At 37.6% G+C, this 13,223-nt stretch overlaps 1 protein-coding gene across 17 annotated transcripts in view; it reads right to left on the bottom strand.

The window, feature by feature from the left end:
* Positions 1–589: 589 nt before the first annotated feature.
* Positions 590–13,223, bottom strand: part of LOC126915047 (uncharacterized) — a 191,738-nt gene continuing 179,104 nt past the window's right edge. For 15 of the 17 annotated variants that reach the window (XM_050719348.1, XM_050719341.1, XM_050719353.1 and 12 more), the window contains 12 exons: positions 12,928–13,110; positions 12,744–12,846; positions 12,502–12,636; positions 3,406–3,477; positions 2,944–3,285; positions 2,489–2,711; positions 2,308–2,431; positions 1,918–2,115; positions 1,765–1,846; positions 1,493–1,704; positions 1,066–1,326; positions 590–932 (listed from right to left, as the gene is read on the bottom strand). In XM_050719348.1, coding sequence (XP_050575305.1) covers positions 807–932; positions 1,066–1,326; positions 1,493–1,704; positions 1,765–1,846; positions 1,918–2,115; positions 2,308–2,431; positions 2,489–2,711; positions 2,944–3,285; positions 3,406–3,477; positions 12,502–12,636; positions 12,744–12,846; positions 12,928–13,110 — 2,061 coding nt within the window. In that variant the 3' untranslated portion in view covers positions 590–806. Of the gene's footprint in view, positions 933–1,065; positions 1,327–1,492; positions 1,705–1,764; positions 1,847–1,917; positions 2,116–2,307; positions 2,432–2,488; positions 2,712–2,943; positions 3,286–3,405; positions 3,478–7,840; positions 11,705–11,962; positions 12,039–12,501; positions 12,637–12,743; positions 12,847–12,927; positions 13,111–13,223 lie in introns of those variants that run through there. The other 2 variants (XR_007710003.1, XM_050719355.1) reach the window with 2 other exon arrangements.

The following is a 13,223-nucleotide window of genomic DNA, read 5'->3' as shown; positions in this document are numbered from 1 at the left end:
AAGTATGTATCCTCTATCTGATTTTTTTTTTATAGAACGATTTTATATCTTTTTCACCTAGTACACAAATATTATATCTTTTAATTAAAATCTCACGCTTATTGGATTATAACGCGAGTAACGTAAAAGATATGGTCATTGTACACGTGGTCGCTTACATAATTGCACTACTTAATAAAATTAATAGAGCTAATCATGAATATATTAATGTGAATCTTATGTATATCTTGTTTGAATACGAAATATGTTTAAACGATATATATATAAAGCTGAAATTAAATAATTTTTATACAGGATAAAGATCGAAGACATAAATAAATAAGATATTATTTGTAAAATTCTTTATTTTATAAGTATATAAATAATGCGTTGAGTGTCTGGAATAGTCCCAATTTTTATTTCTGAAAAACCTTTTAACTTTTAAGTTATTAGGAACATGTAGGGCGCTTTAAACTATTTATAATTATGTTTCTGAAACAACAAATTATTTATTACCGTAAATTATACGATTAAAGATAATTATAGTTTATAGTTTTAAAGTAAAACGATATATAATGAAGTAAATAAATGCTGTATTGGATTATAAAAGTTTTGTTATAAATGATATGATGTTTATTGAATTTTCATCATTAGGCAAGTTTTACAACATATGATTGTGATGAAATGAACGAATAAGATAATAGTCGCAACTCGCGGCGTATCACATATTCGTTAGCAAGATGAGGTGATTATTTGGTCCACATTGAAATATCACGATGGAATTTGTCAGTCCTTTTTTTGCGACGAGTTTATAGAATGTTAGGATTTTATTGAATTCTACACTCTTCTCGATCAGCATTTTGAGGCCAATCGCAAGTATTATCCCTCCCGTTCCAAATTAACTTGTTGGGACACTTGAACTTCACTGGTATTCCGTGAACACACTCATAGTACTGTAATAAGAAATATATACATATGTACGTATGTACGTGAATCATGTATAGTGGCTATCAAAATGATAAAATTGTTTATAATTTACTAGACGACAAGATTAATAAATTTTTATACAAGTTTTTATTTACTTACAGAGTGACAGTCTTTAGACGGGACGAATTTATTAGCGTTTTCACAATTGATTTTATGTACTTCGTCATTGTCTATCGGCTGTTGCGTAGATTCGGATTTATTTGTTTCTTCCGTAGTGGAAGAAGTTACCTCTGGCTTCTGAGTAGGTTCTTTTGTAGGTTTGTTAGTTGTAGGCGGTCGTGCAGATTGAGTAATTTGGCTACTTTGAGTAGTTTGAATATTATCCGACGATATGGTACTTGGTGGCTTTGCCCAGTCAGGCTAAGAAGCAAACAATGACTATAGTCAGCAAGCTACGATGTAGTATTTTTAAAAGACAATTTCACATTCCGATATTGTTTTAATTATTTGCAAAGATATATTAATTAGTCTGTTAAATTAGACAATCTTGTCTACAATTTAAATAGAATAAAATAAAATTCTTTACCGTAGGAGTGGTATGAAAATCTTTATCTGGCACGATATATCCTTCTAAACCTTGATTAATGACATTCATCAGAGGGTTGCGGTCACCGCAAAGTCCTTGAAAGTCGTCCATGTCGATGGCCCAAACCATGGCACCAGCGTATCCAGATTCCTTGATAAAATCGATCTTGTATTTCACGCTCTCCACGTTTTCATAACCAACCCATTGTGTACCTGTGATTATCAGTTTGACGATAAGGATTATCAAAATTATTTACTTACGTATATGCATACCTTGATACATGTATGGAACTTTGCCAATATCGTCAAATTTTTGAGTCCAATTACTGCCTGGAGCTTGTAAATTGGTACAGATCTTCAGATAGATATTTTCGATTAGTTTCGAAGCGTAAAGTTAGAAGAAACGTAATATTTGATTGATCGTACTTCGTAATAAGAAAGGAATCCCTTAGCTTGTGTGTATTTTCCAGGTTTACCACCTCCAGCCTCTTTGTTAATGTAGGTGCCTGGCTCGTAATTGTTGTTACTTTGACTGAGGGTGAACGTACGTCCGTATAACGGAATGCCGACAACCAGTTTCTTAGCGGGACAGCCTTTTTCTTCCCAAAGCAGAAGGCCATCGTGCTGAGAAGAAAAAGTGGAATCTTATAAACAAATTATCCTATCATCTTGTACGCCATATATTTACACTAAATTTAGTTTTTAAGTAAGAGTTTTTTTTACAAATCAGAAACAAATTTACATATGTTATCAAAGATGTAAGTTAGGTGTAAATTTCGAGAGTAAAGATACGCCTACATTTTGCCAAGTTCTTACCACATTTAATTTTTCGTATGCCCATTGATCGTGTGGACGACGATAAAGTGGACTGTGTACATCGGCAAATCCAGCCCAATTACCACGAAGATCGTAAGCCATTACATGGATGGCGTCCATATTTCTATGGAAATATTTTTCTTATTTACCACGACGATATAAATTTGATTAATTCACTCACTTGCATAATTCTGGCACGTGATATCCCTCGTCTAGCCGGAATTTTGCCATTGGCACCGCCATCGTGAGCTCCCATCCCTTGTTTTCCTTGTCAAAAGCACGTCTTAATTCTTCGACAAAGTAGAAGAACTTGTCCTTGTCGGAAAATTTGCCACCTCTGTCAGAGGCGCCAGGGTATTCCCAATCGAGATCGAAACCATCGAAATCGTATTTACGCATAAATTCTGGCGAAAAATAACAGTGATGTAGGAGTTACATTTTCCATTAAACGAAATTGAACTTTCGTATTTATATTTTTGTACCAAAAAGCTGATATTAATTATTGTTTATATAAGCGTATAGAACATCGGATTTTATTTCCACGCAACTTGGTCTGTATTAGAAATATATGACGAAAAAGACAAAGAATTAATCAGCACGCTGAAATAAAAAGTAGGTATTTGCAAGTTTACTTACCAACTACGCTCTTGATGAAGCTGTCGCGTCTTTCCTTCACGCTGACCAGAGCACTGTACTTTCTGCCACCCTCTCCCCAACCACCAACAGCCACGGAGGTTTTCAGATGAGGGTACTTCGATCTAAGGTCGTTGAAGGCCAAGAAATTGCCTTTATCTTGATCCAGTTCTGGATCTAAGATAAGTATCTCCCAAGTGACATTGCTCACACCGATAAACGAGTAAATGATATGGGTGCAGAGATCACCCGGAATGTCATCTACTCCGTAACTACCGACATCCGGTCGATAAATGGCCCAGTTACTGAAGTAACACGAAATTCTGGCAGGCTGATTTGCTGAAACTTTTCCAAATCGTGTTATCTATTTTACGTTCGGTTTAAGTGGTCGAACGTTAGAAATCTGTTCTCAGTATTATCAATTGTCACTATCGATTTGTTATTCGAAACAAATAGTGTGTTTACCTGTCGTGTAAACGAGAACCACAAGTAACAAGGAAAGTGTTAGAAAATTATTTCCCGATGACATTTTCGTACCTGTAAACAATTAAACGTAGTTAATCTTATTTTATTACGTCAGCCCAAAAGTTTCTAACGATATTTCGGATAATAATTCGTCGAGAATAAATTTTCCGAATTAGTTGATACTTTGTTGGAAACGATCGGTATCGTTTAAGAGGTTTCGATGTTTCGCTTACTATGCCGTACGGTACTGTACATTGATAATAAAAGATTACAAATATTACCTAAATAAAATAATGCAGGTTAAATTGAACTTTTTTTTAGCAACACGTTATTCACGTTTGATGATCCAATCGATATCTGGTAATTACAGTTTACGCCCGAAATAATTTCGACATGCCAATTGACGCTTGGCAGCACCAACGTCTGCTTTGGTCGAGTATCGAGGCGTCTTTGCAAGACGAGCCGATCTACCGCGGCCAGAGTGATCGTTTTATCGGACGTAGTCGTTCTTCAAACAGAAAACGATCCAAGCCGACCGGTTTTCAGTAAAGTAAATACCGCGATAACTCCGTGAATTTTTTCCCGAACAGTCTCATGTTATTTTTGTTGTCGCACGAGCGTCGAACAAATGACCACGTCGCGATCCACTCGAGCCCGTTTCGTCGATCTTAATCTTGATCTTGAACTTTTCTTTTGCGTTGGTGGAAGGAATTTCATTTTGAAATTGAGCGGATCGCGTCTTGTCCGCTAAATTCGATTCGTTCGCTCTCCGTTGGTTTAACACTCTTGCGATACCATGTACCGTTTTCTCCCCCATTTTTTCTTCCGCGTTTCTTTGTTATATATTTTTTTATTAATTTCTGCTTAACTTTTAACAACGCATGTACTGTTGACGTTATATCAAACATTTATGTTTTCCAAACCCAGAAAAGTTGCTCCAGAAAGGAGATGGCGGTTAAAACCGAAAAAGAATCGAAGAACTTAATACAGATAGATCATTTCGATAGATAAGTAATTAACGGATATTTAGATCTGCGGAGAAAAAGCCATTTTGTTTGGAAGAACGTTCAAATCGTCGAGGTAATTTTTTGCAATTATACCGAATCGAGCCAGACCTCTGCTCGCATCGAGACGAAAACGAGTTTGTGTCCAGCGAAAGAAGTGGCATAGAACATTAAAAGTTCAAGCACCTTTTTAACGGGAGTTCAAACGCGAGAAGCCAAAATCGAGGCGACCCACGCATAGAATGGTCCGGACGATAAAAGTCAGGTATATTTTTTACGCGTTTCTCGTCGATAAAAATCGTCGCAAAATCAAGCTGCGAGATGGTGCTCGTAAAAAATCGTGGTTCGTCCTATCGCATTTTGCAGGTTTGCACCGAGAAAATTACAACATGCGGGACGATTATTCGTATAAAACTTAAGACCAAGCGGTATCGAAGATACGTTTTATTCCATTAAACGTAAACAAAGATAAAGAAATTCCTGTTGTAAAGGCAGTTCGATGGAAAATTTCGATAAAATCTCGATTAGGAACAGCGTCGAGAGAACGTTTTCCTTTCAGCGAAATTAACGCTTTCGGAATTATTTTCATAGAAATCGCGGCAAACGTAAAAAAACATTGAAAACGAAAGAGTGGAAAAATAGCGCGAAAGGAAAGCGAATGAGAATTGAAAGAGGCAAGAGAACGGATAATGTCTTCTTTGCTAACGCGTTTCTCTAACTCTCACCATCGATAAAAAGATTCTTTGACATTATTTCGGGAGGATTGTTTACATCGTTACGTTGATTCACGATCAAATCGTTTCAGTTCATTGCCTCGCTTCGATGGAGCGCGAATATCGATCGAATATCGATCGAATATCGACGGGGAAAAGAAAAGTAGGAAAGTAGCGAGATGAACGGGGAACGAAGACGAAGAGGGATCGAAGATGGTCCTTGGGTTTGGACCAGTTCAGCGTCGAGTAAAAGAGCTAGATAATGGTCCTGGGCTGCGAAAATAGAAAAAGATAGCGAGGCAAGACCGCGGCTTTTTCGTTGCGTGAATTAAAATGCCGGCTGCATCGGACTATCCTTCGACTATTATTCCGCGGGTTGCACTGCGAATACAAACGCCGCGAATCCATACCCATACCCAGAAGAGATCTTCGTTTTAACCGACACAATAATTCGTACTATTAACGATCTGTCGCTTATCTTTTTACTATCTCCTTCTTGGAACAGCTTAATCAGTTTGCCGATAACTTATATTACGAAGGTCTTCTTCGAAGAAATTCGGGAATCGCGGGATTTCCCCCTTTTTTTGCTTGAATACTTTGGGGTTCTTTGTAACTTTGATAAAAGTTTTGAAGTAACGTTTCTTTCTCGATCTGTTGTCGTTCTGAAACTTTCGTACAATGCAGCCAAGACAGATTTAGCTTTCAAAGGAAAGAGAGGTTGAAATTAGCAAATTCGTTCTTAAACGGAATGCTTTCATTCATGCGCGTGATTTCGAATTAGTATTCAAGGAATGGATCGAAGAAGAACGGCTAGTTCCCTTTTCATACGTATTCCTCTTTAGTCGTGCACGTTTTCGAGGTTCTTCCTACTTTATAAGTACGCAGCGATGCGACGTAACTATTTGCGAGTTAGACAATTGATCCGCCGTGCTATCAGTTTATTGCGTTTCGTTGCCCATCGCGAGCATAAAAAATTTATGTATGAAAAATCCATTATCTTCCACATTGGCATTCTCAGCGATATCGAATCGATCGATGAAACTAATTCTTTCTAATTCGCCTTTGTTACGTACATTTCATCTATCTGGCAAGTATCGATATCGAACAACGAAGAAACAATGGCAATTAAATCTTCGGGTTTTATCGTTAAGTTTTTCGAAAATGAGATTGTTTGAAATCTTTTGACTCGTTCGAATCCTATGCAGACTGACCTTCGAGTTGCAGATCGACGAAAGAGAAAAAAGAAAATGGAAACAAAGCGAGAGAACCGCAGGCCACGTAACGTGTCAACGATCGCGACGAAATTCCAGGCACCTGGTATAAATATCGAGAGATTGTTTAGTTTCGATTCGACGATATCATTGGACGAGCATAATTGACGATAAAAGTTACCAACGGCCTATTTTTATGTACAGCAGAGTATTTAACTATCTGAACGAAACTGTGTACCAAACTTTAACGTCTACAACGACGTGTCACGTAGTTGTAGAAATGCGTTGTAACGGCTGACGGGATGATTTTGTTAATCGTGACAAACGATCAACATTTTGTCGTTTTCCAGTTACAAAGTATTAAAATGAATATTACGCAGCGCGATAAAAGTACAGAGGAAAATATTTATCGAGATCGCGATACAAAATGTTAATCGTCAAAAAATAAACGTAAGAAGGAGAGTTAAAATCGATGTTAAAGGAGACACAAAGAGGAGCTGGTTAAAGCGAGGTTGACGGAGAAGTAAAGAGAGGAGGACTCACCTTCGCGACAAGCGGGTAACTCAGAAAAATCGTGGCTTCGGCCGAGTGTTAAGCTCTCATATATACCCAGGTGGACCTCATTAGAATTCAGGTGCAAGACCTACAAAGGCCTGGCACGATTGGTTGGTTCGTCGACCCTCTGCCTCCCGTCAACCACGAGGGGGACAATCGCGCGACGATCACGATTCGTCACAGCTGATGTCTCGCTTCTCGGATCAACCGACTCTTTGCCTTCTCCGATTCATCATCGATCCCTTTGTTTCCGTCCTGTCCTTCTCTCACACTCTTTGCTTTCATTCTTCTTCATTTACATATACCTTGTTAACTTGCAAGTCGCAAGTCGCAATACAGATTGATCGTATCTTTTACACGCTCTTTCTCAAAATTCTCGGTATATTCGAATTTTCATTGTATCGCACGTATAAAATTGAGAGTATTTTCCGAGAGGGAGACAGTCGGTCAGACACTAGGATTACCTGTACTTCCATCTTGTTTTTCATCTCATTGCCTTGTTTCATGTTCAAGTTTTCCGCTGCCTATACCATATCGTAATTACACAATAATTCATCGAGAGATACTTGTTTCAAAATTGAAATTCATAATTGCATATTAATTCGTTAGCTTCTTATCGATCAAACGCGCATCGTTAACCAATCGAAAGTTATAGCGTTTTGTATCTAAACGTGTTTTACATGTCCGCGATATATTAACGCGTAGCAATTTTATTAATTTCGTCTCATTATCTTAAGAAAACAAGCCGACGGCAAAGTTGAATGCAATCGAAAACAAACTAAATCTTTTCTTCAAAATAAACTCGTGCCTGGAACGTCGTAAGATATCGTTGTTAAAAGGACGCAAGTACTCGTAGTTTTAGAATATTTCAAAAGTATCTGAAAGATGCAACGAACGTTTGAGTCAAGGTTTCGAGCGAATTGTACGTAGAAGGTAGAAGAAGAATCTCAGCTCATGTAATATGGATTTTATTTTATTCGTGTAACAATAACAGTTCCTGTTTCCACAGTAGTTTTCTTTTACAATAGCGTTTCGGTGTTTACATCGCTCTGACAATCCGCCTGGCGCAGTGGCAACCGCAGAAACCAGCCCGTCGCTGATTTCTCAGCTACCATGGACCAATCGGATGTCGAACGAGGAGTTTGCAGCGACGAACGAACGTATCGTCCTTTTTTCCCCGAACTTTTGCCTTCAACGTCCGCGATGATTCGCGCTGGAATTGTACTCCATCCACAGAGGAACGTTCTTAAAAAGGGCACGATGGTACCGATTGCCTGAAACGGCTACTCTTTACGAGCTAAGCTCTTTTTCTCGACCTATTCGCTTCCCGAAGGAGCGATCGCGATTCGATCGTTGGTTTCGCCGTATATTCTACATCGTACACGGATCATCGTATCGTAAAAAACTATTCCTAATGTCGATGCCTGTGGACCGAAGAGTTCTCGATAATAGTAACGCGTTTCTACCATTAATTAGCGTGATTAGCGAGATACCTTTCTCGGGGTTGACAGTCGTCGAGGGGAGATCCTTAGATTTAATCGTTTGTGCTGCGCGTTAGTCTCGCTGGTTTCAGCTTCTTTTATTCTTCCTCGTTTAATTGACGAGCAGTTGCCGCGTTTCGCGATCGATCTGCTTTTGCGAGTGTAATTTGGCACTCTTCGATTTCGCTCGAACGCTCTCGTCGTTCCCAATTGTCTAAGCATTTAAACAGATTGCAACCGTACAAGATAGCTTAGAAACACTAGCACGCTTTTGCGACGCTTCGCGTCCCAACGCTGCCTTACTTCTTAGTCCTTTGAAGCGTTGCTCGGCATTTTCTGCCGCGTTCCAAAGACTTTGTTATTTATGTCGTTCGCTGTTCGATAATATCTAATCTAAACGATCTAAATAAAAAGAGAGATCGATAAACCCGAAAACCCCGTTTAGTCTTTAATTAAAATAATATTAACGAATCCAATTCCCGCTTCAAAGAATTAAGTTTCGATTAAATTTCTATCGAAATACACGTTGACAATCGATGTCCATTGAATGGATACGATGCTAGACACTTTTATGGAACTTATCTAGTCGCACTTTCGAGGTCGTCCTTTTTTCTCATATTGTTGGACAATACGTTGGACAATCTCGGGTGACAAACGCGAGAATCGACCTCAGAAAAATATAATACACGCTGCTTGGAAACGTCAAAAGCGGCGTAAACGATTCGCGTAGAACGAAGAACGACGTTACAGGACGCCTCTAAAACGTACAGATGTATATGTTACATGTTCCTTAAATTACAGACGATTCAACGTCGGTCAAACGTATGCATCCGTATGAAGAAGTTGGTAAGAAAAGTATCGAATAGAATGGCGAGTGTTCGAGTGATTCGCGCGTCGTATAAATCCATGCGTTTGATCGCGTCGAAGTTGGAGCAGATCTACGAATGAAAATACCGATCGAACTTGCAGAAAATAATCACAATGTTGCATCAAGTATCGTTCTCTTATTTGTAAAAAACGCGACATATAATACACGTTTAGAATGGTACGATTAAAGGAATCAATGGTCTATTAAAACGAGTCATTAGATATTTTATTTCATTTTTTACTAGATTACTAAAGATTATTAAATTAATCTTTCATGATTGCTTCAAAGTTTTTGCTTTAAGACTTTCTTAAGCCTGACGGAAAATGAACATTCCGATTGTTTCTTTGTACAACGTCTGGATAATAGAATCATGTTCTGTACAGAATTTCCAGTTATTAATAAATTGTATCAATGACTTGTATTAAAAGACTTGTTGTTTTTATTTTATTTAAAAGTTATCGACAATGAAAATCAATCAGTTATTTACAGATCACTCTGTACTAAGAAATATGTTGTTTAATTTGTAACGTCTTACATTATTTTTGATTGAAACGAGCGTTAATTCATCTACTTATACAACTGCTGTACATTGTTACGTGACGATAACGTTGACAATAAACGTTTCACCGCAATGACTCGATCATATCTCGCACGTTAAAAACAAAGCGTAAAGCACACAGAGAGATGTTCGAAGAACTTATTTCAAATTTCATATACTCTCGATCGGTGTTTCACACTATAAATCCACTCTAGTCTCAGTCAGTTCAATGCGATCGTTACTTATAGCGATCTTTATTAATGTTTAACTATGTTGCGCCGCTCGTAGCATCTACCGTAAATTCAATCTTAAATTTTATCTTATTCTTTTTACCTTATCGCTAATATGCTCGTTTCTCTTATTCGCAAATTCGCGGATGACTTAAACCGATGATTCCCGAACTCGTTGCAATATGTACAGATACAATAAATTACTTGTTGTCGATTAACGTTGCTGTAACGTAAATGTAAACTTGAAGAAGTATTTGCGAAAGGACGAGTTTGCGTAACGGACAAATTTCACTGAATTCGACCCATATACGTGTATAAAGCTTATTTCATTTTCATCTGTGTTAACGAAAAACTTGTAAAAGGATAGATTTGATAAAAGAAGAATAAGAAATTACGTAAGAATGGTAATACTTGGAGGAATTTATAGTTCGACAAAATTGCAATATATAAATTTTTCGCAAGATAGCACGAGAAATAAAGGCGAGATATAAAGTGTACTTGATTCTTCCAGCTGTTTATAATTAGCCAAACTCTTTGATTAACTATACCTCTGAGTGTGGGTATTTATTTTATCCCTATACTCGATTCTCTTTCTCTAACTAATGGCATTCGCACGAATTAAAGGAATTCGATTACAGTCATTCGTTAAATGAGTCGCATTGTGCGATCGTTTCTTAATTTATTATTATTGCTAGTGATAGAAACTCGTGGAAGCATTCTCTTCGGGTAGAAGAGTAAACATCGAGCCAGAATGGCGTCAAGCAAGATGGCATCGGAACATTTTTTTATTACTAGAACCTTTTACGTTGGAGCAACATTTACGATTATAGAATATAGGCTTCGTAATTAGTCTTTAATTTTACGACGACGGAATTTTATATGTTTCGTAGATTTATCGTTAAAAAATTTATAAATACGAATAGAAGCATCCTTCGAATACAAATATCTCGCGAAACCGTGGAACAGAAGTATGTATTCTTAATGCAGAATCGGTAATCCAAGGATGGACGACGATTAAAGTCTTAGGCTCATCGAAATTTGAAACCATCCTGTCTCGATGTCACGGTTAAACGATAAAACGCCTCAAGTAGAAAATAGCAAATAGAAATTATTTTTCGTTAGTCGATTAAATCAAACGATACTTATTACAAACAAAATCAAACAAAAGTCCGTTAAAAAAAGAACATGTAATAAAAAATTAGATAAAGAATTGAAATAATCATTCGAATATTTACTATTTTCTTCTATAAATATCATTCACCTAATTCTGTTCGACACCCATTATACTGTTAGTCCTTATCGACGATCCAGAGAACAGCTATTTATTATCAGTTTATTTAATCCATGATTATGTACAATATTCACGCAAATAAAAAAAAAAAACATCGTTTTCTTTACTTTTTATATAATCGTAATAGCAAGTATCAGACGAGTCAGTCATCTGTTATGAAATTTGATAAAACGTTACACGAGGAAAGATGTTTGTTTCTCTGTTGTTCCGGGCTGGCAGTAGAGTTTTCTCTTTTGTGCTAAAAGGACCTGTATTTGACAGCTATGTCCGAGGGACAATAGCGACCTTGATCACCTTACGAGTAATAATTCTCTCTTTGTTGATAGAGCGGTAATGGTGTTACGGGCGAGAGATCCTCGTCTTCTAAGCTCGATTCGGTCTTCAAAGGAAGAGTGGCCAGTGCTTTCACTGTTAAAGCGGAGAAGTTAATGTCAAATCAATGTGAAAAACTCGCAGAAGGATTTTTTAAACTCGAGGTTTACGTATTTGTATTTATATATAGAAATTTCTTCAAGATTTTCGAACGATTAATTTACTTTTCCAACGAACGTTCCATATCAAATAAGATTACCGAGGAAAATGGAAATTAATCGAGGAAAGGATGTATGAAGGATAGTAATGTAGAAAAAAAATGAAGAAGAAGATGAAAGAAAAATATAAACAAACCTGAGAAACGATAATATGATGTGCGTGTCCTATATGGGAAGATGGAGGAAGCATGTCAGTCAGTGTGCCTGGTTACCTATACACAGCACAAACAATCCAAACAACGCTCACTACATATGACACAACGATGTACGTATATCTCACATCGATAAGACTTTCAACGAGGAAATTAATTATATAGTCGAAATAAAAATATTCATGACGGCGCATGCCAATGAAAAACAATTCCAACATCTTATGTACGGAACTGTCAAATTCTTGAACAATCAAATATCCCGAGTCTAACTAATATCGCTAATTGTCGCTAAAAATAAGCAATTCATTTCGATCGATAGGTGACGATATTCGTCCGGTTCCGTTATATAATATACAACGAACGAATCGAATAAGCGTAAGCCTTCCGCACTAGGAAATAGCAGAAGGCACGAAAGTCTACCTAAACATTGGTCATGCTGTCACACCACTAGTCGCTATATATTAGATACAAGCAGAGTAAATCAAACCAATAAACTATTTATTTATAACAAACTGCAACGTACCCGCCACCATCTTGCTCTTTTCCATGACTTGCTTGGCCAAAATTTGATTCAGTTGCAAAATGTGCTCTCTTTGCCGTTTCTCTTCCACTACCTTTCTCTTCAAGCTGTCCGATTGTTCGATATTGATATTATCGTCTGAAAGAGATAACGAGATAACGATTTGCGTGACTATTTAATATTTGCGATCTTTTAGTAACTTGAAAACTAATTTATCGTTAAAACGAAGTTGCCCGGATGCATACCGCTTCCATCTGGCGCAGTCACGGTTGTTTCCGACAGCATCTTTCTTATCGCTTCGGCTTTCTTCAATCGTTGCTCTTGTTCCTCCGCAGTTAATTCTGGCGTCTGGAACGCGATTGTTTCAACGTTATACCAAAGCATCGATACAATAGCGTACAAACTGTATTTACGTCGGAAATTTGTCACCTGTTCTGGGATATATCTTTCAGGGATTACGATCTTGTTGGGCGTTCCTAGCAGCTGATCGATGGTACTCTCGTTATACTTCAGCTCTTTGTGACTCAAAGTCGATCTTACGACATCCGGTGCGTTGATCCTCGGCCTGAGCGCTCGTTCCATATCAAGATCATCTCTGGCTCTTCCCATTCCCTAGGGAACATCAAAAACGCTTCTATATCGACCGCGCGCTTTACTTCAACGACACACGCAACACGAAAAAACGACGCCAAAGAAATGACAAAACGAAGGTATGACAAACACGG

Source organism: Bombus affinis, chromosome 4 (assembly GCF_024516045.1).
Source record: "Bombus affinis isolate iyBomAffi1 chromosome 4, iyBomAffi1.2, whole genome shotgun sequence".
NCBI classification, from domain to species: Eukaryota; Metazoa; Arthropoda; class Insecta; order Hymenoptera; family Apidae; genus Bombus; species Bombus affinis.
Note: the sequence above shows the minus strand (reverse complement) of the source record. Positions and strands in the feature narration are given on the sequence as shown.